The 26,956-nt window shown below is 41.4% G+C and overlaps 1 protein-coding gene across 7 annotated transcripts in view; it reads left to right on the top strand.

Moving 5' to 3' along the window:
* ABCG2 (ATP binding cassette subfamily G member 2 (JR blood group)) overlaps nt 1–26,956 on the top strand; it is a 129,443-nt gene that overhangs the window by 51,445 nt on the left and 51,042 nt on the right. For 2 of the 7 annotated variants that reach the window (XR_011502145.1, XM_014842442.3), the window contains exon 2: nt 10,133–10,228. The exons of 1 other annotated variant lie outside the window; for it this stretch is intronic. Coding sequence is in view for 1 of the 6 variants with exons in the window: in XM_014842442.3 (XP_014697928.1) it covers nt 10,185–10,228 (44 nt within the window). In the remaining 5 variants the exon portion in view is untranslated. Of the gene's footprint in view, nt 1–10,132; nt 10,229–16,372; nt 16,788–24,637; nt 24,805–25,484; nt 25,655–26,956 lie in introns of those variants that run through there. 4 more of the 7 variants (XM_014842444.3, XM_014842447.3, XM_014842446.3 and 1 more) reach the window with 4 other exon arrangements.

The following is a 26,956-nucleotide window of genomic DNA, read 5'->3' on the forward strand; positions in this document are numbered from 1 at the left end:
AAAGGTTTTATAAGAGGATAATATGAACAATTGTCTGTCAACAAATTGGATAACCTAGACAAATTTCTAGAAATGTACAATATGCCAAAACCAACTCATGAAGAAATAGAAAATCTGAATAGACCTATAATTAACAAGGAAGTTGAATCATTACTCAGAAATCTCCCACAAAGGAAAACGATGGATCAAATGGCTTCACAGGTAGATTCTACCAAATATTTAAAGAACTAACGCTAATCCTTCTCAAAAAATTGAAGAGGAGAGAACACTTCCTAACTCATTCTATGAGTCAGCATTCCCCTGATACGAAAGCCACATAGAGACACAAGAAAAGAAAACTATAGACCACTATCCCTTGTAAATGTAAATGCAAAAATTCTCAACATAATACTAGCAAATAGAATTCAGTGACATATTAAAAGGATTATACACCATGACCAGGTGGAATTTGACCCTGGAATGTGAGGATGATTCAACATACAAAAACCAATTGATGTAATATACCACATTAATAGAATGAAGGGACAAAAAGACATATTATCTCGATGCAGAAAAAGTATCTGACAAAAATTCAACACCCTTTCACAATTGAAAAGAAAACCACTCAGTAAACTAGGGATAGAAAGAAACTTCCTCAACATGATAAAGGCCATATATGAAAAACCCACAGCTAACATCATACTCAAATGGGAAAAACTGGAAGCTTTTCCCCTAAAATAAGGAACAAGACAAAGATGACTGTTTTTTGCCACTTCTATTCAAAGTTGTATTGGAAATTCTAGCCAGAGCAATTAGGCAAGAAAAAGAAAGGCATCTAAATTGGAGAGGAAGAAGTAAAATTATCTCTTTTCATAGATGACATGATCTTATATGTAGAAAATCCTAAAGATTCCACAAAAAAACCTGCTAGAGCTAGTACACGAATTCAGCAAAGTTGTAGGATACAAAATCAACACACAGGGCCCGCCCGGTGGCACAGTGGTTAAGTGCGCACATTCCATTTCGGTGGCCCAGGGTTTGCTGGTTTGGATTCCGGGTGTGGGCATGGCACCACTTGTCACGCCATGCTGTGGTAGGCATCCCACATATAAAGTAGAGGAAGACGGGCATGGATGTTAGCTCAGGGCCAACCTTCCTCAGCAAAAAGAGGAGGATTGGCAGTAGTTAGCTCAGGGCTAATCTTCCTCAAAAAAAAAAAAAAAAATCAACACACAAAAATCAGTTGCTTTTCTATACTCTAGCAATGAACAATCTGAAAAAGAAATTAAGAAAATTTCATTTACAATAGCATCAAAAAGAATAAAATACTGAGAAATAAATTTAATGATGAAGGTGAAAGATTTGTACACTGAAATCTACAAAAATTGCTGAAAGAAATGAAAGAAAACATAAAGAAATGAAAAGACATCCTGTGTTCATGGATTTGAAGATTTAATATTGTTAAGATGACAATACTACCCAACAATCTACAAAGTGAGTGCAATCATTATCAAAATCCCAATGGCATTTTTTTTGCAGAAATTCATCTGAATCTCAAGGGACTCCAAATAGCCAAAATAGTTTTGAAAACGAAGAACAAAGTTGGAGGTCTCATACTTCCTGATTTCAGAACTTACTGCAAAGCTACTGTAATCAAAACATGAGGACAGACAAATGGACCAATGCAATAGAAAAGAGAGCCCAGGAATAAACCCTTGCATATATTGTCAGTTGATTTTCAGCAAGGGTAGCAAGATCACTCAGTGGGAAAAGAACAGTCTTATCAAGAAATGGTGATGGGAAAACTGTATATCCATATGCAAAAGAATGAAGCTGGACCCTTTCCTTACACTACAGACAGAAAACTAACTCAAAATGGATCAAAGACCTAAACCTAAGAGCTAAAACTACAAAACTGCTGAAGGAAACACAGAGGAAAATCACTATGGCATTAGATTTGGCAGTGATTTCTTAGAAATGACACTTCCTTATTTTACAGGATGATTTTCATCCTGGGCCTATGACCACTACATGCCAATAGCAACCCTCAGACATTATGATCACCAAAAAGGCTACTGGAGATTTCCAAATGTCCTTATGGCGGGGGCGGGGGGGGGGGGGGCATATACTGCCCCTAGTTGAAACCATTGCAAGATTGAAAAAAATTCTGTGTGCTGTTTAATAGCATATTTTCAGAGATGGGAGAGAAAACTTCGTTTGATAACGTATCTTTTCTGCCCACTCTCCTTAGCATAGATAGTTAAATTGGCTAATTACCACTTTGGAAATTCACTTGTTTAAAAATTAATTTTTTTCATAAAAATAATATATCTCATTTTAACCAATTCAAACAATGCAGAAATTTTAAAAAGTGGATGATAAAATAATAATTCATGTTTTGGGCTTCACTCTTGACAAAAAGACCTCTCTGATTTAATTTGAGGCCATAATAAATACTTGGAGCTTGCACACATGGGTTTTAGTTTCATTTTAAACAGTATGAATTGGTTTCCTGCTATGCAAGATGAGATTGACTCACATTTCTTTCCATCTCCTTTCACTTCCCCCTTAGATTTTATAATTTGTAAATTTTTATGTTTATAATATTTACATTATGTTCTGTAAACATAATTTCCACAGAGTATAGTACTATTTTTCCATAAAAATCTACTGATCTTTTTACTTTTTTCCAGAGTTCCTTATTTTTAGCTCTGTTAATTAGCTGAATTTTGTTGTTAAGTAGTATTTAGTGTTCATGGATGCTGTCTGCCCTGACTTCTTTTAAGGTCGAGAATATTTGCCATCACATGGCAGAGTTTATAAGGCACGTAGAGAAATACTATGACTCCCAGGAAATTAGGTGCAGGGTAAGTATATTCCATTATTAGGGAGGGTGTAACATAAAATTAAATTTACTTTAAAATCTGTAGAGTACTCTTTTTCTTCTTTTTTTTGTTTATTGTAGTATTTTCCAATTCTTCTAAATTAAGACATATTATTTGTGTGTGAGGAAGATTGGCCCTGAGCTAACACCTGTGCCAGTCTTCCTCTATGTTGTGTGGGATGCTGCCACAGTGTGGCTTGACGAGCAGCGCTAGGTCCACGCCCAGGATCTGAACCTGCGAACCCCGGGCTGCCGAAGTGGAGCGTGGGAACTCAACCACTATATCACTGGGCCGGGCCCTATAGAGTACTCTTTGATTTAACTGTGATCTGCCTATAAAAAGGAAGTAAATATCTTTAATTAAAGGAGTTGGTTAAAGATGACATAGAAGATAAATTTGAAAATTAACTACCAAGATAGAGTCTATATCTTTAAAGATATGAAAATGTTTATGAAATACATATGAAAATACTTATGAAGAAAATCATTTGTTCTCTGAAATTTGCTTCAAAATAATCTGTGGGAAATGGGTGAAAAGAGGAGTATCAATGGAACAAATTGGCCTCTCGATGATAGGACATAGAGGTGCATTATATTGTTCTTTCTACTTGTGAAGTGTTCGAAAATTTCCATAATTACAAGAACAAGTGAAAAAGATGACAGATCTATCTGAGGACTTCTATTTTCAGCAACAGAGACCCTGGAACTACCCGGCTACATAATATCTAAAAATGCTTGATTAAATATTAAAACCCCCTTTTCAGTGATTGGATAAGTCCACTGAGATCAGTAATGGAGCAGAGGCTAGGCCGATAAGCTCAATTTTAAAGCCCCTGGATATCCTGAGACCTAACAACGGTCGTTCTGACCTGAACTGCGTTGCACAGAGGGAATGAAGACAGAGCCTTGCGTCCATGTAAGATGTAAGCATAATGCCCAGACCCAGGAGAGGTACAGAAAAGGCGACCTAGAAAGGAAACCCACCCTGCAAAGGTAGAACACACAAAAAATTCCCATCTTGGCCTGGGCTGTGAGTGGAAGTTAAAGAAAGAAGGAAAGAGCCTCCCTTGCGAATTTGTAACCACTTGTCAGTTCTTAGGTAGTTTGGAACCTGAATCCACATTCTCTGCATGATCCAAAACACTAGCCTATAGTTTAAAGGCTATCAGGATGGTGATATCGCCAGGCATCTGAGAGAAGCAGACGAAGGCTTTCCCAGATAGGACTGCCCTCAGCCAGGCCTCAGAGAATCCCTGCAGATGGGCGGCCAGCAAGAGAGTCACCAAAAAGGATCAGAAAACAGGAATCAGGCCAGCCATAGGTAAAAGAACAGGAACCACAAAGACTTTAGATATGATAATTATCAGAATTAAAATGAAAACTGTCTGCTTGAAATATTTTCAAATGTAATAAAAAGGGCATTAAAAATGCGCAAGAATAGGAGACTATCAAATGATTAGGCCAACTTGGAAAATGAACAACATAGGACTTTTAGAAATTAAAAAAACCCTGATCATTGAAATTAAGAATTCAAGCGGATAGAAGGTTAAACAAAAGATTAATACAGTGACTTACAAGATATACCTGAGGAAATTATCCAAGTTACAGCCACAGAGAGATTAAAGATGTGGACAACATGTGAGGAGGATTAAGAGACATGGAGGAGCAGAAGAAAGGCCCGTGAGACAGATGTGTGTCTCCCGTTTCCTGTAACTGGAGCAGCCCATAGGGTACATCCTTAGCCGGGGTTGAGCAGCAATTTCTTTAGGATTAACATGGCATTTCATTATCGGTCTTACAAATTGCTGAGGCTGGGCAAGCCCAGGATAGTAGCTTGTATCTCGCGCACTTTTCTTGAGGAACAATCCGATTTGGGAAGCCCTGTTACTGAGCAAAGAGCAGCGGAGGTACCCCAGCTTATCCAGCGGTGTTAGAGACTTCGCAGAGGTGACAGGTGAGACCTGGCACTTCATAGTCAGAGGTCCGCTCCAAGGACTCTTGGTACCCACTGCCCCCCTTTAAGGAGGCACAGAGGCCTCTAGAGTTCCCAAGGAGGAAAGATGGGCTGGGGCAGCTTCCCACCCACGAGCTATGTCTCTGCCTCAATATCCCCATCCACACATCACAGCCACACATCCCAAGGCAGAGCTGAGCAGCGCTGTGTCCCACCACCTCCACGCTTTTAGAAGTGGGCAGTCCCATCCCTGCCCTGGGCTTCGAGCGGTGAGCCTGGCGCCAGTCCCCTGCTTTAGGTAGTCTGAGTTCCCTTTATTCAGCAAAACTCCTTACCACCATTGCTTGATTCTAGACCCAAGGTTCTCAACCTGTAAGCTTTAGTAATTCTTACCATTTTGGGTTTCTTTCATGAAGATATTTATCTTGGATTTGCAACTGCCTAGACTTGTTTTTCTTCTTTTGTTTTGATCCATTGTGGCTGAGGGGGATTTTGAAGGGTGAGCGAATTCCTTCTACCTTCTGTCTCCAGTTATTATTTTTTTTAGCAGTTTTTACAGGAGATAATGGCGTCATTATTTCTTCCATCAGCACTAATGTAAAGAGCCAAAATGTGAGTATAAATTGTTTCCTAGCTGTATGACCTTAGGCAAGTTGCTTAATTTCACTAGGCTTCAGTTTCATCACCTGCAAGATGGAGATTTTAATAGAAGCCACCTAAGGGCATTGCTGTAAAGATTAAATGAGATTTATAAAACCCCCATAAAACCTGAAGGCACTTAGAACACTGCCTGGCAAGTATAAGTACTCACTAAATATTAGCTGTTATTATCGGCATTGGGAAAAATTAAGGTTATCTTATGATTATCTTATTCAACCCTGTGCCATAGATATTATCATCGTTAATGTAAGGTAAGAAATTGAGGTACCCAAGGGTCAAATAGCAAAAACTGTGGCGGTGAGATGAAACTTGGGCACATCTAGATTGGCTTGTGGCTTTGTCATACACGGAATAATTAGTGTATGTTTCTTGGTCTAATATGGGTTCTGGGTGAGGTAAGCATTTGGCTTTGTTGACATCAGCTATTATAATATTAAGCATGACAGATGTGAAAAATTCAGACATTGTGTACTGAATCATACGTCATTTAAGGTTCATTACACTTTAACTTTAGTTGCTCCCATCAGCAAAGTCTTATCTCTACAGGCAATGAATGTTTATAGTGGTCATTAATGTATCATACGAAAGAGGTCAGTCTCTCAGGAAACTCCCTTCCATTTTTACAACAGAGCAGATTCAGGTCAGGAAAGATAGGCCCCTGACTTACATAAGATCAACTCACGTTTATTATTCAGTCAATAAATACTTGTCAAGTATCTGTTGTGTTGAAGGCCCTGAGCAAGGCACTGTTTAGGAAATACACTGAAATATCAGACATACTTTCTACCTTCGTAATTTCCGTTAACGACACTGTGAAGTTTTCAACGTTCTATCAGTTATCAGTTACTGTAAATTCTTCCTTTACAATGTTTCTTTCATGTCCCTTTCTTCACAAATTTTTCCACCATTGCTCTGGTTTGGTCTTTTTTCTCATTTCCAGACTGGTTTCTGCCTTCCCACATCCCTTCATCCATTCTCTACATGAACTGATTAATCTTTCTAAAACACTACTTTGACAATGTCATCCCTCTACACTTAGCTTTCAGTAGTTTCTCACTCTCAAGATAAATCTGAACTCCTTGGTTTGGCATTCAAGGCCTTCACAATTTGGCCCCAGGAGATTCTCTCACATTTCGGCTCAAAGACACAACCTCTGAGATGCTTTCTGGGAGATGGGTTCCATGAACAAATGCTGATACGTGTTCTGCAACGATGCAGCCTACTTGACTTGTTTTAATCTAGCGTTTCCCCATCTTTCTTTTCTTCATAACACTCCTTGTAGTTTGGAAGATAAAAGTCTTTCCCTAATTTGGTTGTTCACTATATATATAGGTTCACAAATTATTGCCGCACAAGGCAGAATGTGGAAAGTGGAGTTGAAAAGACCTCATGCCTGAGTGACCAGTAAAGACCTTGACAGTTTACACTGCTAATGTATAATTACATTATAACTCAAAAATGAGTACTGGTAATTCATGACCACAAATGAGCCAGGAGAACCATGAGCTCACATTAGAAACCTTTAACAAAGCAAACAAAAGCTGTTTACGAAAGAACTCCCCAGAAAAAAATGTATTTGTTGTGGTAAAATATACACAACATAAAATTAATTATTTTAACCATTTATAAGTGTGCAATTCAGCAGCATTAGATACATTCACAATAGTGTGTAACTGTCACCAGTATCTTACCCAAACTTTCCCATCACCCCCAATGACCCAGGAATTGTTAAACTTCTGTGCATACTAAGCTGAGATGTTTCCTCCAGTCTCAGTGTCCCATGACCCTCATCTCCAGATAGACTTAGTCAAACCATCCATAGAGCCCTTATGACACTTATCATACCATTTTCATTGTGAGTTATCCATTTAGATGTCTCTCTGCCCTTTATTATGTGTTGTTTCTCTTCCTCACTGCTAAACACAGGACCTAATGCAAGGGAAGCCCCCAGGAAAACATTGCTTAATGAGGCACCGGCTGCCTCTGCTGGAGGGAGAAATGCAACCATGGCTTACGGGCTCATTCTCTTCTACACCTCTGCTACTCTTTCCTTTTCCTTTTTCTTTATGCTGTTTCAAGCATAATCAAGGGGAGAAGATGATTTCAAATTTCAGGCCTCCACCTCCACCATTCTAGTGGATGATGGGCTTAGTTGACCATTAGGATTCTTTCCTGATTTAACACTTTCGGATGGATCTCAAAACTGGAAACAACCCAAAGGTCCATCAATAGTAGGATGGACAAATTGCAGCATATTCATACAATGAAATCTTACACAGAGGTTAAAATGAATAAACCTTTACTACATGAAAATATGTGGACAAATCTCATATAAATAATGTTGAGTAAAAGAAGCCAGGCTCAAAAGAGTAACTACTTCATTTGTATACACTTTAAAAAGAGACAAAACTCATGCATAATGATAGAAGGCAGAAGAGTGGTTACCTTTGGAAAGGGCAGTGACTAGGGTGGAGCATAAGGGAGGCTTCTGGGGTATTGATAATAAATCAGCTGTGTTCACTTTATAAATATACATCAAGCTGTTTACTTAGATTTTCTACTTGTTCTGCATGTATGTTATACTTCCATTTAAAAGTTTACTTAAACCAAAGACTTTATGGATGTGTGAAATTTAGCTGGGTGAGCTCTCAACATTTAAACTTGCAGCCTGTTTGTGTCACATCGTCTGCCCCACTTTCTTACTCAGCAGGTTAACTGTGAGCACCTAATCAAATGTAGTTTTTTCCCTGCCGTGCTTATTTTTCAGAGCTTGACTACCTCTGTGAACTTTATAACCAAATAAATTATTTCTTAATTGATCTCTTGTCTGCTATTTAAAGCAAATCACATGAACCAAGGTGGTCTGGCTCCAGCAGCTGGGCTCTTAACACACCTACCACCTCGTCACACACTCAAGAACACATGCACACCTACATGGACACCTAGACACACCTATGCACACACCTACACACACATACACGCATTAGGCTGTCTCTTTCTGTATTAATACCATCTTCTCTTCTCTTCTCCATATCTATAAAAGACTTTAACAACTGGTTTCTGGCGTATCTCTTCTCTCCAAGATGGTTGCTACCTTGGCAAAGTCTGTTTATTTCGGGGATCAGCTCATCCCCCTAGCTTCTGTGCTCTTTGATCTTCTCAAGTTCACCTCCAGGGGAGTCAGAATTCTAAAGATCCCCTCCTCCCCCAGCCTCCAAGATTCCAGTTCATCCACTGGTGATTTAACCAAACATGAATCTAGGTACTGCTCTGAGGAATTTTGAAGTTGTAATTAAAGTCCCAAGTCAGTTGACTCTAAAATAGAGAGATTATCAAGGTAGGCCTAATTTAATCACACAGACCCTTTAAAAGGCAGAAGGGGAAGTCTGAGAGATTTGAAGTGTGAGAAGGATTCAACCTGCTTTGAAGATGAAGTGAATCACATGAGAAGGAATGTGAGCAGCCTGGTAACGCTGGCTGATAATGAGCGAGGAGACAAGGACCTCAGTCCTAAAGCTGCAAGGAAGTGGATTCTGCCAACAACCTGACCTAAGAAGCAGATTCTTCAGATAAGAGCCTCCAGATAAGAGCCCAGCTGGCTGACACTTTGATTTATTCCTGTGATACCCTGAGCAGAACCTAGCTTCACCTGCCTAGATTCCTGACCTCCAGAACTGTGCCCTTTAGACAGAATAAACAAGCGTTATTTGAAGATGTGAAACTGATGCTAATTTGTCACTTAGCAATAAAAGACAAATACGCCTCCCTTCCGCTTCCATCATCCTGCTGTCATGTTCAAACCATGGCCCCTGTCAAAACCTGGAATGCCAATATCAAATGCCAGTTTCCTATTCAGTGACCTCATCCTCCTGTTTCAGCTCTTTGGCCTCCAAGTGACCCTTCTGTAGGTTCCTTTCCACCTGTCTCTGCCTGGCTTCACTTTCCTGTGATGGATCACTTCACCCACTCGACTCCTCACTCCATTTTTCTACTGCCTTACCCACCCAGCAAAACCACATCCTAGAATTTATTCAACCTTCTAATCTTTTCTATCTTTACTTTGTGAATGGGAAAGCCGTGCACATTTATGGCTTTGATGCCACTATATTTTTTTAAAAGATTTTATTTTTCCTTTTTCTCCCAAAGCCCCCCGGTACAAAATTGTGTATTTTTTTTAGTTGTGGGTCCTTCTAGTTGTGGGATGTGGGATGCCGCCTCAGCATGGTTTGATGAGCGGTGCCATGTCCACGCCCAGGATTCAAAAGGGTGAAACCCTGGGCTGCCGAAGCAGAGAGCAAGAACTCAACTACTCGGCCACAGGGCCGGCCCCTGCCACTACATTTATAGAATCCAATCTTAGGAGTTCTTGGTGTTGCTGTGCAATCTTTAGTGTTGGGAGGAAAAACTTTCCCTCTACCGATTTAGTCCAGTGGGTAGAGGAAGAGCTGAAACTTCACCGACAACAGACAGGTGAAAAGGGAAAAGGTGAGGTATGGAGTTTATGTGCAACTTAATGGGGGGAAGGGGGTAGGGCACAGAGAAAGGGCTTCTATGGGAAAACAAAGGGCTTTTAGGAAAGACAGATAGACTTTTAGGAAAACATATAGGAGAATGACAGTTGGTGGTAATGTTTGTTTACGTGATTTTTTATCCAGGTGTCAGTGGTAGTCTTCTTCCTGGCAGTGAAGATGCCCTAAGAGGGGATTTATGGCAGCTTCACTCTCTGAAGGCTCTGTCTTTAGTCAGATAAGGTAAGCTCCATTAAGGCTTCTTTCTGCATTAGCTGTTTCTCAAACGTCTTCAGTTTAAAGTACTCTTTATACCAACTTTGTGGGTCTGGGTGGATCCCTATATCAGCATCCTTTTTGTTTCCTTGGAGTTTGTAGTAAGCAGAATAATGGCCTCCCAAAGATGTCTGTGTCCTAATACCCAGAATGTGAATATAAGTTACCTGGCCGAGGAGAATTAAGGTTGCTGATGAAATTAGGGTTGCTAATCAGATGACTTTAAAATAGGGAGATTATCCTGTTTATCCTGTAGGTCTAATGTAATCACAGAGGTCCTTAAAAGTAGAATAGGGAGGCAGAAGAGGAGAGTCAGAGAAAGAGATGTGATGACAGAAGCAGGGTCAGAGATGCTCTGTTGTTGGCTTGGAAACTGGAGGAATGGGGCCAAAAACCAAGGAATGCAGGCAGCCTCTAGAACCTGGAAAATGTTCCAGAAAGGAACCAAGACCTGCTGACGTCTTTGACTTTATCCCAGTGAGGCCCATGTTGGACTTTTGATCTACAGAAATGTAAGATAATAAATTCTTGTTTTAAACCACTAAGTTTGTGGTAATTTGTTACTGCAGCCATAGGAGACAAATACTGTGCAGGCCTATTTCAGTATCCATCCTGTCCTCAGGTCACCTGTAGTCTCACTCACACCCTTACCCTCAGCAGATCCACCAGCTTCAGAGAGAAAGTGCGGTTATGGGCCAGACATTCTTTTAATTTTCTTTCTTTTCCCTAACCAAAATATTTAAGTATGTGAGGATGCATCCTGACTCCCTTCCCTTCTGCCACAACTTTTTGAAGAAGTTTCCTTCTCTAGTGCTAATTCCTCTGGATTCTATTTCCCTTCTGCTTCCCAGGAACTTGAATATTCCAGTTAACCACCTTTTCTTCTTTATGGCTTGTCCTCTTGGCATGGACACATATTCTGGCCTGTCTAATTTAAACCAAATAAGAAATGTTTTCTCTGAACCCCAAGACAGCCTTTAGGTATACTCATTTCTCTCACCTTCCTTTTAGAGTAAAAGCTTAGCCACGAGTTCTCTGTACAGACAGTCCCCAACTTAGGATGGTTCCACTTAGGATTTTTCGATTTTATGATGGTGCAAAAGCAATACATATTTAGTAGAAAGCCTACTTCGAATTTTGATCTTTTCCCGGGCTGGTGATATGCCCTACCATCCTCTCTAGTGATGCCAGGCGTTGGCAACGAGCCACAGCTGCCAGTCAGCCATGCGATCTAGGGTGAACAACAGATACCCTCACAACTCTTCTGTGCTTATACAACCATGCTGTTTTTCAGTATAGTATTCAATAAATTACATGAGATATTCAACACTTCATTATAAATAGACTTTGTGTTAGATGATTTTGCCCCACTGTGGGCTGAAGTAAGTGTTCTGAGCACGTTTCAGGTAGGCTAGGCTAAGCGATGATGCTCGGCAGGTTAGAGGTATTAAATGCATTTTCGACATGATATTTTCAATTTACAGTGGGTTTATTGGGACATAACCCCATCGTAAGTTGAGGGAGATGGTACTCTATTTCCATTCCTTCACATAGTCGTCAGTGCTCAAGCCATTATTGACTGACCTTCCTCTCACCAAACTCATCAAGGCTCCTGGTAGCTGTGAGAAGAGCCATGGGGGAACATGGTGCATACAGCCTCTTGCTCTGTTTTTTTGTTTTTTGAGGAAGATTAACCCTGAGCTAACTACCGCCAGTCCTCCTCTTTTTTTTTGCTGAGGAAGCCTGGCCCTGAGCTAACATCCATGCCCATCTTCCTCCACTTTATATGTGCGACGCCTACCACAGCATGGTGTGCCAAGCGGTGCCATGTCCACACCTGGGATCTGAACCGGTGAACCCGGGGCCGCTGAGAAGCGGAATGTGCGCACTTAACTGCTGCGCCACCGGGCCGGCCCCTTGCTCTGTTTTTTATTTGCTTTAACTTGGAGTGGTGGTGAAAATAAATATACTTGGACCCAATGCCGATGTTATATACATAACCCAAATGCCCCAAGACCTGTAATAAGGCCTGCCCAAAATGTAGACTTGCCAGAGGAAAACTGATCCTAGAAAGTCCAACCACTTGGAGTAGGCACCAAGGAGTGTACTGAGTCTTCACCAGCTCCTTACGCTGGTGGCCAGGCAGGCAAACAGACTGAGAGCCCAGGGCACCTTGAAGAAACTAAGAGGATATTAAAAATCCCATGAGAAGGATGAAGAGAGCTTCTTCTAGGTCCGTATGGGAGCTTTGACAATAGGGCTCCTGATTCATGGAGTTACATGCCCAGGAAGTTTGTTCCTTTAATGAGATGACTGTTTTTGGTTTTGCTCTGGTTGCCACTCTGTAGAATAAGCCGTATTCTTTATTGACAGTAAACAAGTTTGTTTCTTTTGCCTGTGTCTGTTGAGAACATTCCACTAAGCACTATTTCCCTCGTGAAAACCATATAAGCAAGCCCCTCACTGGTGTAATTGTTGGAAAAGGGTATTACTCTCGCCACTCCCCCGAAAAATCTCCCAGTTATTTTTGGAGTTTTCAAAAGCAATGCTCAAGGGATTTCATGAATGAGTCTGTCTGCTCCCTTCCTCTGTCTTCATTTTCCCTATTAGTCTGTTTACATCCATGCACACTGCCTACAAAAGTACATGGTGAGACCTCCCCCCGCCAGCGCTCATTTAAGACCTCTAACATGTGTGTCAAGGATGTGGACTCCAGCTGGCCCCAAAGCTTTCAATTAGGATTGTAAAGAAACCCTAATTTTGATAATTCTGTGGCTTGGTTGCAAATCACATAAAACGTGACAGTGACTTCAACCAGCTTAGGGATAGTCCGGCAGAGCAGCGATATCATCAGAGATCCAGGTTCTTTCTGTTTACTTGTTCTGTCATCAAAGGAATTAACAGAAAGAAAAGAGAAAAAAGACTTTATATAGAAAATTTATAAATAAACTACAAGTGATCATTAAACATTAAAAAAAGTTTACTTTCACTCACTAAGTCAAAGAAATATAAATTAAAACAGTGATATGCCATTTGTCAGCTATCAAATTTAGAAAGATTAAAATTATTATTCTATCCAGTATTTGTGAGAATTTAGGGGAACAAACAACCTTTTCAATTGTTGGGACTCTGTGAATTTCGCACAAACTTTCTGTGGGAAGTTGGGCTATACGTATTAAAAATTTTAAAGCAAGCATACCTTTTGCCATAGTAATTCTCCTTATGGAATTTATCTGAGTGTGTGCGATAACAGGGCTACGAGGATGTTTTGTGAATAACAGGAAGTTTGGTAAATTAATTATGGCACATAAACAATTGAATACCATGCAGCCATTAAATATAAACTTGTAGAAAGATATTGAAAGACAGAGAAGCATGTTTGCAATATAGCAGTTTACAATATAACAATATAACAATAGCTACCACCTACTGAGTGCTAACCAGTGATAATGACTCTGGGCTTTCTATACATCATTGCATTAATCTACCTTGACAGATTGTTTCCCCCGATTACCAATAACGATCTAAAGACTAAGCAACAAGTTCAAGTTGAGGGTTTGGGAAAGCCAGGATTCAGACACAGACTGACTTCAGAAATGATGCCTTTCATCCCTGTACTTTGTATATGTCCATTTTTGTTTTGAGAGAAAATAGGTAAGCATAGAAAAAGCCTAGAAGCAGATGGTATGTGGCTGATGGGTTACAGGCGATTTTTAGTTTCTTCTTGCTTGAAATGTACTAATGAGAGAGACAAAATAGTTCAAATGGAAAAGAAAAAGTGCCAGATTGAGAACACATTCAGCTCAAGTCCCAATACTGGCCTCTATATACGCTGGGTGGTTAATCTTTCTAGGTGAAATAACAGAGCAGTCATGAGGCAGAGGGCAGAGGGCAACGTCTGGGGTGCTGCGAGTCATGCACTTATCGACCTGACTTTTGACCTTGTGCAAGTTGAGCTCCTTTGGACTGGATGACTCATCCACAAAGTTAGGAAGTTAGCTTTAGGGTCTTCTCGCTCTAATGTTCTGTGACCTAAAATGCCCAAACACTAAAAGGGAAAATAGGGCATTCGAAAATAATTAGCCTCAAAACTTATAACTTAAAATGACTCATTTCTTTACAATGCAATACATTTATGAAATGGTGGGTTTAATTTGAATTTGTCAAACAATTTGATGGCAGTAATCAGCTTGAGAAAGTATTAGGGTGAAGTCAGGAACTGATATAACTTTAGCTAGCAAATAAACTGACATCAAAATGAAAAAATCACGAACTAAAATATTTTAAAAATTAGACTAAAAACAAGACAGAAACATTTTTGTTGTTTGTTTTAGTAGTTTTAGCCCTATTTTGGGCGAGGATATGACTCTAAGTATTGTCACGAGTCTTTAATTTTACTGAACAAAAACAAACACTGACATTTTATCAATTTATTTTACTTTGAAACAAAATTCATTTTCTAATATAAATGTATATCTGCATTAAATCAAATTTAGAAAATTACACTTAAATAGAAGGAAAAAAGAATCATAATGTTACTATCCAGAAAACTAACATTTCCTTGTATTGCCAGCTATTTATTTATTTATTTTGAGGAAGATTAGCCCTGAGCTAACATCTGCCCACCAATCCTCCTCTTTTTGCTAAGGAAGCCTGGCCCTGAGCTAACATCCGTGCCCATCTTCCTCTACTTTATATGTGGGACGCCTGCCACAGCATGGCTTGCCAGGCGGTGCCATGTCCACACCTGGGATCCGCACCTGGGATCTGAACTGGCGAACTCCAGGCCGCCAAAGCAGATCATGGGCAGTTAATGGCTGTGCCACCAGGCCGGCCCTTGCCAGCTATTTTTTGACGTACAGCTTTTTGGTTTGTTATTGTTTTATGTAATTGCAGAATGCTATACTCAATGTCTTGTTATTTTTTCATGTGCTTTTTATCAATTTCGTGTGTGTTTTCTCCATTTTTAAAAGTCCCCTCTTGGAACTGCCTTTAGAGTTTGCTGGAAAGGTTTTCATCTTTACTGGTATCAATGAAGTTTTAGTCTTTAGAGGGTGTTTTTCAGTTTTGCAAAGTTATTAAGAGCTAGCTCTGAAGAATTTTTCCCAACCTTGGCTTAAAATGAAGTCTGATAAATGTATTTGTACATAGGTCTTTAAGGGTCTTTAAACTGACTCAGATATTAACCCAAAAGAAATTTTCACCCAAATGTTTGAGCGCATCATGGGTGTATACTTTTAAGTCCTTTAAAAGTATACAGTATGGTATTTTTAATAGTCTAAAAAAATTATATATAATCAATTATCTTAGCGAGGCTTCCTGGTTAAAACTTTCTCATATTGGGTGAAGAATTAACAGTAATTTCTAGTGTTGTTTTAAACAACTTGACTAATACGATTTGTGTTTGTAAACGCAAATTAGAAAATATCCAGTCTTAAGTACTCATTTCCGAAGATAGATGCAGAGGGAGAATTTTGGGATCCACACGCACTCATAAAGCCTGACACCCAAGGCTTTTCGTGAATCTGCACAGTCACTTCCCAGCTTTCCCACACGATCAGTGTATTGCAGAGAAGTATTGATTATGGGAGCGTGAAGAACACGCTTAAACTGTTCACAGTAGTATTTTTATTCAAAAAGTTTTGTTCCCCTCACCCAACGCCCACCCTTACATTCAGTTCCTGATCTTATTGGCCCTGGGGTGCACGCACCTTATTTCTCAGAGACTCATACAGTGGAGACCGCCTACTTGCTCTGGGGGTGTGCAAGTGTGTGGTGGAAAACTCTCTAGGTGTCACGTCCCCCGTGCTTAGGGGCGCGAGCCACCAGCAGTACCAAATCCATCCAGGCCAGACGAGCTTAGCGTCCTGTGATTCCCAGAGCTCCTTGCCACTGTCCGTTTCGTACAACCCCTGCAGGCGGGAATTTTTGTTTTGCCCCTGCTCGCTCCGGGACAGTCGTCTCCGGGACCCGGGCTCTGTGGGAGGGTGATGGCCTGGTCCAGTGCCCCGGCTTGGGCCCCGAGCAACACGCGCGCGCTGTCAGCCCGGGCTCTTATCACAGCCAGGCAGGCGGCTGCACGCCTTCCGCCCCCCGGCCGTGCCCCGGGCCGCGCCCTCCCCGGCCGGCTCGCAGGGAGCGCGGGCGCCGGGGCCTGGCGTCAGGAGGATGGCGCGGGGCGGGCTCCGTGCGCGCGGGCTGGGTCCCCAGTGCTGCGTCCTTACACGCCGCGTCCGAGCGCGCCCGAGGGGAGAGGAGTCCTGGACCGAGCGACAGAGACTGGGGAGACGCAGGAAGGAGGCGGCCTGGAAAGCAGCCAGGCAGATTTGGAAAAGCTCTTCACGGTTAGAAAGCAAAGGACAGATGCTTGATGTCATCCTTAAGTAGGAGCTGCTTCCTTATGGTCCGTGTGGCAGGGCCCGCTGACTCATCTCGGCGTTTTCATAAAAGATTGTCAGTGCCCTGCCTCTGAGCGCGCGGACCCGGGATCCGAGCCCCTGGCTAAACGGAACCGCTCTTAAGCTGAGTGAGTAAATAGTGAAAGCCGTTTGGGATGTGTGGGCTTGACAGGTCGGTGGGGGTTGCGTGTACATTCAGTAGAAAGTAGAAAACTGTTCAATTGAGATAACTAGGTTTTTTTTTTTTTAAGCCTCTCGGAGTTTCATTTAACGTTGTGTAGGAAATACAAACTGAAAATTCAGACTGGCTTTTCAGAAAACGATGCGTTGGTGCAACTGATTCCATCTAGTAGTGTGTTAAGGGCTGATGGGTAAAACTCTTGCCTTTCTCCAAATATATGAAACTAAATAGAGTTGATATTGGATGGATAAACACTTATCACTACAAGGTGAGGGATAAATTTGTTACTATTAGTACTTTTAAAGGGATTAACCAATATATCCTGTCTTTTTCTTATTTCCAGGACGTGAAGTTTGTCCACAATTAGAACAATACCGAAAAATATAAGACCACAACAATTAGATTGCAAAGCTAGCAAACAGTTAAAAAAAAATACCTGTCATGTTGCCTAGTTTTATTTTCTTGCCTAATAGTAGAAATATAAAAAGCTCATTCCACTTTCGGAAAAAGAAAATAGTTTCATAGTAACAAATTGGGCCATCTTTTTCCAGACCCTGGGCTGTGAGCAGGGGCTGCCTTAGGAAACACATTCTTCTGCATCAAGATGGTATTAAAATACACATACAGCCAAATCTATTTCTGAATTAATTTTTTAAAAATTTATTTTATTTTATTATTTTATTATTTTTTTATTGTGGTAACATTGGATTATAACATTATATGACTTTCAGGTGTACATGGTAATATATTTCTAATTCTATATAGATTATGTCATGTTCACCACCCAAAGACCTAATCATAATCCATGAATTCATTTTTATTAAGCATCCATGAAGCATTTGAGGTGAGCATAAGTATTACGAATAGAAAGTAAGATACAACTGAGAGTCACATGGGAGAGCACATTTAGAATGAACCTGGACAGACCAAAGGACCCTGTGCAAATTAAGTTGCATCCTGGAGGCCACGATAAAAAGGGACCAGTCAGTCACACATCTTAATGACTATAAAAGGGGGCACATGCCAGTTCCTTAGAGAAGCATTTGCTGGCATTTTCTTCTGAGGGAAAGGCCTTGTGTCATGGGATGAGAGGAGACTGAGGAATGGCGGTGGGAGAGCATCCTGCGTGCCCACCCCTGGCACCTGCGGCAGTGCGTAATCCAAGACCGCTTGCGGTGCTGCTGCTTTTCCTTGCCCCGAGTGTTAGGAGAAACACTGTTGGATGCTGAGACCCTATGGTCACACATGCTGCTGTTTGATGATTTGGGACTTATTGGGGAATAAATCTAGATTTCACAGAGGGATAAGTGGACCTCATGTTCTTCAAGTACTCTGTATTTCTCTCTCTCAAGATGTTTTGACAGAAGTTTGGCAGCAGTTGAAGGTTCTATCAAGTAGGAAGCTTATTCTGTGTTGCTTACTGGGGTTATAGGTTGGGGTTGAGATCTTTTAGTGAAAATTAAAGAACCTGAATGGCATCCTCTCTGTAGGATATAGAATATATAGGTCTACAGGAAGCTAAAGTTTATCCTTTAAAAAATTAGCTCCCAATGGGGCCAGCCCCATGGCTGAGTGGTTAAAGTTCTGTGTGCTCCACTTTGGCGGTCCTGGGTTCTCAGGTTCACATCTGGGTGTGGACCTACTCCACTCATCAGACATGCTGTGGAGGCATCCCACATACAAAGTAGAGGAAGACTGGCACAGTTGTTGGCTCAGGGCTAATCATTGGCACAGATGTTAGCTCAGGGCCAATCTTCCTCACCAAATAAATAAATAAATAAATAAATCAGTTCCCAGTTCACTCCTGGATGTGAACCAATAATTGATAAAATGTCTAGATGATTTTCGCCTCACAGTTTTTTTCCCAACTACAGCATTGTGAGATATAATTCACATATCATACAATTTACCTATCTAAAGTGCACAATTTGTACAACCATCACATTTTCATCATCCTTCTCCTTAAAAACCCCGTACTCATTAGCAGTCACTCCCCCTTCTTGTGCTAGTTCCCTGCTCAGTTGTTTTTTGAAGCAGGTATTCACCTCACTAGGAGACTGTTAGAAAGTAGATATCTAATGTTTGAGTCACATAGTTAGCTTATGTATGAAGATAAATAAAGTACTCAGGGCACTGAAAGTTGGTAGTGTGCCTGGTTGTTTAAGCTGGAGGTGGGTGGGTGTGGGTAAAGGAAAATCGCCTCTCCCCTCCCGATGTCAGTGAAGAGGTTTTGCTTTCAGCAACAAGGGTGGGATAAATCTTGGTTGGCAAGGTCAGGAAGCCCGCTGAACCAGGTGTCTTGCACTTTGCTGATCACTTGCGTCATCTCTTTGGGCTTTCCACTGCGAAGACACTGTTACTCTTTAGAACGGGCTGGCTGGAAGTTAGTTCTTAGGCCCAGGCAGCATTATGGAGTTCTCTGTCATTTCACTGGCATTAAGTCCTTCTAAGGGTAGCAACAAGCTTCACTGCATTAAGCTCTTCTAAGGGTAAAAACAGAAGTCTCTAGAAAGCAACAAGCGCTATGATCTCCCTCTGAAGCCCCTGGAGGTGAGCGTCTTGCAAGGAAAGCGGAAAGACTGCCTGAGTGAAACTGTGGATACTTTCAGACAGCAGGTCTGCCCCCCTTCTGCTTCCTGTCCTATACACCTCGACCCTGGCCTCACCCTGACCATGGGGTGGGAGAGAAGGGATAGAAAAATTAGAGGGGACAACAGAACGCTTAGAAAGGAAGAAGGGTAAAGCGTTCGTTTTACCCCTTTTCCTCAACTCTCCCATATTAGTTTGGAATGCCTCAGAATAATAAAAGGAAGTGGCCAGCGATGGGGGGATGGGCTGGTTCCGTGCTTACTGCCTACAGGTGTTTGTTACTTCCATTCTCAACTGAGCCTTCCGGGGAGGTATTTTAGTTCCATATTTATAGAGGAGGAGGTCCAGAGTTCACAGGGTCACTCATAGCTGGGACGCAAACACCATATTGCACTTTACTAAAGTTCACTGGGCCTGCCTTTCTTTTGATCTAGCCTACTAATTCGTTTCATATTTTCCTTACGTGTTCACAGAGCAGCTCATGGTAAAGGCAGGCAGGGACGAGAAAAGAGTGTAGGAATTGATAGAGAGCAGACAAGCCCAGACCTAACTTGGGTCTAATAACGCTGTCATTCCTTCATTACTTTACTTTACTATTATTAATAAATACTGGGCAAGCTATTTTATTATGTAAGTCTTTGTCCAGTGGAGTCATCAGCCAGTAAAAGTCTTAAAGACCTAGGATCTAGTCCTGGTGTGTCAATAACTAGCTGATAGCCTCTTCTGTAAAATGGGAATAACTCAAATGAGACCATACCACTTAATATTGTTTGGAAACTGTAAAACACTCTCTATATCTATCTCTCTATATAAACAATATATTAAAGATATTATAATTTCAATATGCAATCAATATAAAATTATTAATGAGATATTTTACCTTCTTTTTTCCTACTGTCTTCAAAATCTAGTGTGTATCCTACATGTACAGTACATCTCAATTCGACTATATATTTCGAATGTTCAGTAGCCACATGTGGCTAGTGGCTGTCATATTGGGTAGCACAGGCCTAGGGGCATTAATTAATACACTGATAGAAGTTTGAATGATGTCATTTTTATCGTGAAGAAAATATATTTGTAGATGTGCCTCTTGCTTTTAATAACTAATAACTCGTTTTTTTATCTAACTGTTCTTAATAAATACAGAAGGAATAAAATTGCAGGAGATGCAAGAATCTAGGAATAATATCTGTCCATTATTTTAGAAATAACTACTGTGAGCAAAGATATCTAGAGACCTAAGTCTTGCTTCTGCAAACCTACCATCTGACTTTGATTTATAGTCTTTCTGATCCATTTCTCCTGTTTCATAACATGGGGATGCTGTCACATCTTTCCAGTATACCTCATATGAGAGTTACCTCAAATAAAATGTGTGTGCTTAGGAAACCATAAAGCACGAGCCTAATTTAATTAAAAATCAGTCATACCTAAGTGTACTAGTAGTATTGTTATCGTGCCAAACCACTCACCCACTTCCATCTCGAATCTCAGGTAGGAGCAGAGTCCATCTGACATGTACAGTATTGATTTATGCCCCAAACAGCACCAGCAACCCGGGGACAGTGGACTCGCCCCAGCTGCTACAGTATGGATGTGTCCTTGCTACTACGCTGTTTATTGGAGTTACAAACGACTCGTTGTGTTCCGATTTTGTATATAGGTAGATGTCTCCCCTCTCCCCCGGGGACATGTGTTCTGTTTTGCCTCATAGATATGCCACCTCAACCCAGAGGTAAATTCAGTTGGTCTGAATTTTTCAACAAAAAGCAAGTTGCTACCCTCTCTCCCTCCGTGATGTCCACCTAAACGAGGAAGAAGTGCAAGTTGTTTCTGGAGAACAGCTTACAGATACGTAAGCCTTCTGCTCCTGCTTCCCTCTTGGTCTGCTGGAGCTCGCCCCGAAAGCTTGGTGTTAAGGAGGATCTTACAACTCACACATCATTTGAATTTCAGCTAATCATAAATACGCCAGAGTAACAAGAAAAGGTTCTCTTATTCTATACAAAACAATGCTTTTCAGAATACAAATAGCTGTGCTGTACAGATCTTGATGAGGAATTTTTTTAAGAACAAAGATGGCATTTTAAGTCTAACATTATGCTTCTGATATAAACATTGGAAAATATTAGTTATTGTATTATTTCTTTTGGAATAACTCTTAAACTTACCGAAAAGTTGCAAAATAATGCTACAAAGAATTCCCATAACATCTTCCATAACTATAGTATAATTGTCAAAACTAGTAGATTAACATTGCTACAATACTACAATACTGTTAACTAAACTGTAGACCTAATTTGGATTTCACCAGCTTTTTCTGTTTCTTTTCTTTTTCTCTTCAGGATCTGGTCTAGGATCTCACCTTGCATTTGATTGTGGTATATCCTTACTTTCCTCCAATCTGTGACAACTCCTCAACCCTCTGTTGTTTTTCATGACCTTGACTCTTGTGAAGAGTACTGGTCAGTTATTTTGTAGAATGTCCCTGAATTAGTACTTGTTGCTTTCTCATGAGTAGATTGGGAAAAAATGCCAGAAGTAATCCCAGTGCATCATATTGATAGCGAACCTGAAGTGAGTTCACTCACCTGTGGCGCAGCAAGCCAATCTCTGACATCGGGTGTAGTGGAAGAAAGTAGGACTTTATTATTGCACAGCGCTGAGCAAGGAGAAAGGGCAGCTAACGCTGAAATCCCAAACTCCCCAAAAAGCTAAAAGGAAGGGTCTTTATTTGGGCTTTAGGTAGAGGAGGGGGAGAATATGACCTTGCTGGTCAGAGCTTTCCCACCAGCCTGTGTTTGGCCTTGAGACTACTTGCAGAGAGGAGGGAGCCCATGGCCATGCTGGTCAGCAGCTTTCCCACCAGCCTGTATCTCCTTGTGGGGAGGAGATAATGAATCCAGGTGCTTGTCCTTGGCGGTGTCTGTCTCCGTGGAGGATAGTGGATTCTGGAGCCAGGAAGCCAGGGAGAAAGCAGGGAAAGAGTGCTTTGGTTTTAAACCCATATATGCTGGATTTAATGCAGGGAAACTGATCTCAGGGCTGATATCAGTATCAGGGGTACAGGATGTCTTATCACTGATTTTAACATTGGTCAAGGTGCTGTTCACCAGGACCCCAATGGAAAGGTAGCCTTTTTCCCTTTGTAATTAGTGGGTATCTTGGGAGAGAAACTTGGACCCTGCAGATGTTCTGTTTCTCCTTAAACTTGATCTGTGCAAATATCCTGTTTCTCCTTAAACTTTTATTCACTAATTTTATCATCCATTGGTGGAATTTATTGTATGTTGTACTATGTGGTTCTAATGGTGATTTAAAACTTTTTTTCTCATTCCTTCTATGTTTATTGATTAGAATTCCGTAAAGAAGAGCTGTCCGTTTTTTCCCCGTTTATTTATTCAACTATTTGTATCAGTACTGACTCATGGATATTTATTTTATCATATGGATTATAATCCAGTGCTGTCGTTATTTAATTTCCTGCTCAAAGTTGGCCTGTGTGCCCTTTTGACATACCATTGTCCTACCATCACCCCCACTCCTTCCTCATTTTAGGGCAAAGTGTTTGCTTTTGCTAGGTAAAGCATTCCCTTACTTTCTGGTATCACAGAATACTTCAGGCTTGTTTCGGATTTTCCATGCTCCAACCCTGGAATCAACCATTTCTCCAAGGCTCTCTGGTTCCTTTTTTGGAGAACGTTATTAGAAACCAAGATCTGGGCACTACGTGTGTTGTTGGAGTTACTTTGGGCTTTTTAAGTTTAATAGTTTTGTGACCTAGCAAATTCATCTCTACAAAGATGACTAATGCCTTCCATTTCAAACACTATAGACGACCTCATTGGACCTCATTGTAGTTGTCAGTTTGGGGTTAGTCTCATAAGGGAAATAAATGAAACTGGCAGGGTAGAGTTTTTAAATTTCCTGGTTTTTCTCCAATGATGACCCATAAGTGCTTAACAAGAAACAGAATGAGCACATGAACTTTTTTTACATTCAGGTAAGAAAGCAAAGAAAGCAGGCTTTTTTTTTTTTTTTTTAAGCATAGTAGCTTAATTAAACTGTATCCTGACTCAAGACTGGATATATATGAAGGGGAGATATGCATCGATGATATCTTTGAGGTGTGCAAAATGTCTTTGAAGGAATTATGTGAGGCCTGCCCCCTCCTCTTGGAGCAAATATTTGAGGCTATTTCCTCATTCTGAAGAGAAGAGTTTTAGGTAAGATCTTTGTTTCTCATGCCTTTTTGTGAGCTCAGAGGACCCTTTAATATCCAGAAAATTTGGATACTTCCTCTCTATTTTAGTTATGATTTTAGTGTCTGTTGATTGAATTCACAGTGATAAAAAGATTAAGTTTCAAATCCATATTTGTGTTAGTCATGCTAGCAATGACACATAGTACTTCATATATAATGAGACGTTACTTGGTCTGCAATGATGCCTGTACTCATAGATTAGAGGGTCCCTTGCAATAATTATGGGCCCTTTTACAATTCGTTGAAGTATAAACACACACAACACACTCACTTTCTTATCTTTGTATACTGGGCCATGGTGTAAAATGTATTTCTTACTGGAGGTCCTAGAATTTTGAGCAATAGTACTGCAGTCCAGCTGCCATTATCTATTCGTAATTCTTGGTGCCTGATTGTGGTTATGATTATTGAATTAGAAACAGAAGGTACAGGGATAGTGACCTTAATGCAGCAGACGTGTGTTAGACTCTTGGGCAGAAGGGCTGGGTCAGGTCCAGTGCTGTGTAGCTTCGGGGAAATTCTAACTCAAAGACAGCTCGATTTTTGCCTGTTCCGCTTGTTTTTGCCTTGGAGCCTCAGGATTCCAAAATTCTCTAATCATCCCTCTCCCTCTGCCCATCTTCCCCGTACCAGCGTGGTGGAGTCAGCAGTGCTGAGGGAGAGGAGGAGAGAGGGTGGTGACTCGCCTCCCCGGGGGGCCTCTGCCAGCATCACTCTCCCTCCCTCCTCCAGCCGGTCTCCAGACCTCTCTCTTCCTCAAAAACTTTTATTTAAATTCACGGGAGCATCTCCATCAGTTCCTTTTAAATGCAAATGAGATTTCCCTCAATTCCCTTGGGCCTGCAGCTAGATCATTATTATTTATATTTGCCCTTGTTTTTCCCAGATTGGGCAGGGTTGGGGGAGGTGGGGAAATGGGAGTGTTTTGGACCAGGTCAAACAGTGGGAATCGTAAACCTCCGCTGGCTGTGATACGGTTGTGGGAGTAGAGTGCCTCCTGCCTGCCGGAGTCCTTCGCCCCCTCCCAGCCCCTATCTTCTTGTGGGCCAAGAAGAGAGTGTGCAGGCAGGATCCAAGGTATATATCTGAACACGCTCTTAGGAACCAGGTACCGTTTCTTTTTTTAGTTTCTGAGTGCTTATCTTGTGTCTGGTGGTTGTATTTCGGGCAGAGCACACACAGCTGTCATAGGCTATGGGGGGGCAGGCGCGGGACAGTGTCCTCATCTCGGCTCTTGGATGCTTACAGTAGCCTCTTATGTTCTGTTCTGCTCCTTCCCCAGTAACACCCCCCACCCCCAAGTCAGAACGATCCTTTTAAACATGGTTAGATCTTGTCATTCTTCCACTCAGAACTCTTTGGTGATTTCCAGTCTCATTTGAAGTCAAAGCTGAAGTTCTTGTAGTGGCCTGTGGAGCCACCTGAGTTGGCCCTAACCTCTGCCTTTACATCCGTCCCCTGCTCTGCTTCCCTTCCCTGCCCTGCCTCAGCCCCGCCGGCCTCCTCTCTGTTCCTGGACCAGCTCTTGGACTTGTACGGCGCCTCCCGAGAGCCAGCCTCAGTTCTGCCCAAAAGCTTTGTTGGAAAGGCCTTCCCTGACCACCTTTCCTCTTCTGCTTTTTTTTTCCATAGCACTGTTGACGCTGACATTTTTCATACCTAACCTTACTGAGGGCAGGGGTGTTTGTATATTTTCGTTTTCTTCACTCCTGTATCCTCAGTGCCAGCCATGTGATAGAAGTCTAGTAAATATTTGTTGAATGAACTTTACAGATGAAAAACAGGCTTGGAGAGGCTGAGCAGTTCCCTCACGGTACTCTGGGGTTGCTGGCTGGTACATTTAAGTGCAGGAGGAACTCGAAGCGCATACCTTCTGCCATGGGGGTCAGGCATTTTACTGGCAGCCTTAGATGTGGAACACCATGCTTTCCTCTGAGAAACCGCTGACAAAGTTGCAGGTGAGATTAAGAAAGTTTGGGATGTAACACACATGTAAATTGTGCTTGGTCCTCATCATTTTTATTCACAATTTGACTAAATATTTTCTAGAATAAAATTTCTGTCACAGGTTAAAACAAATTTGGGCAAAATTCTTGCAAATTTTGTGGGAACGTAAAAGGAAAAAAGAATAGCGATATGGAGTATTTACTTTATGTGCACTTGTATCTATTTTAAGAGAAGATTAAGATTAAATTGAAAAAGGGACAGAAATAGAGATCTGTGGTTGTCAGGGGCTGGGGTTGGAGGCGGGAATTTCTTTGAGGTGATGAAAACATTCTATATCTTGATTGTGGTGATTATATAGCTATACATTTTCTTTTTTTTTTTTTAAGATTTTTTTATTTTTCCTTTTTCTCCCAAAGCCCCCCGGTACATAGTTGTATATTTTTAGTTGTGGGTCCTTCTAGTTGTGGCATGTGGGACGCTGCCTCAGCATGGCCTGATGAGCGGTGCGGTGTCCGCGCCCAGGATCCGAACCAGCGAAACACTAGGCTGCCGAAGCGGAGCGTGCGAACTTAACCACTCGGCCATGGGGCTGGCCCCAATGACTATACATTTTCAAAAGTCCAAAAACTATACTTAAAGAGGGTGAGTTTTATTGTTTCCAACACTGTTTACTGTTAACATGTTTCCAGTAAACTTGACAAAAAACAAAGATGAGGCTGAACTGTGAGTAGAGTTGGCATCGTATAGGAAGGAATGCTATACCTTCCAAAACGTACCTTTTTTTTTTTTTTTTTTGTAATCTATACCTTTTCCTACAAGTCATTCATTTTCTGTAGATCGCTTGCTGGCCTTACCGAGCATGCCCTCAGTGCCGGAAGGATGGGGATGTCTAGGATGAGTGAGGGGAGGGCAGAGGGGACCTGCAGAGCTTCCAGGGTCACTCCTTCGCTCCCAAGCAGCACACGCCACCCTTTACTGACCTCTCTGGCCTCATTTCCTTACTGCCCCTTCCCAAAAGCTAAATTCCAGCATAACGAACTGCACGTGTTTCCCAACACAATCTCTTCCAATTTAAGGATTTTGCATTTCTTTACTAGAATTATTTTCTCTCTCTTCTCCTCTTCCCATCTATCTGGTCAGTCTCCTCTCGAGGCCACCTCTAAACCCTCCTGTCCTCCCAGGTCTGATGTTCCCTGAGGGATGGAACTGTGTCGTAATCTCTCAATTATCAAGTGAATGTGAGGTTGTAGGCAAAGAGGTAAGGAAGGACATTCCTGGCTGGAAGAATGTCCTGCTGTGAAACCGGATACTTA

Source organism: Equus asinus, chromosome 3 (assembly GCF_041296235.1).
Source record: "Equus asinus isolate D_3611 breed Donkey chromosome 3, EquAss-T2T_v2, whole genome shotgun sequence".
Classification (NCBI taxonomy): domain Eukaryota; kingdom Metazoa; phylum Chordata; class Mammalia; order Perissodactyla; family Equidae; genus Equus; species Equus asinus.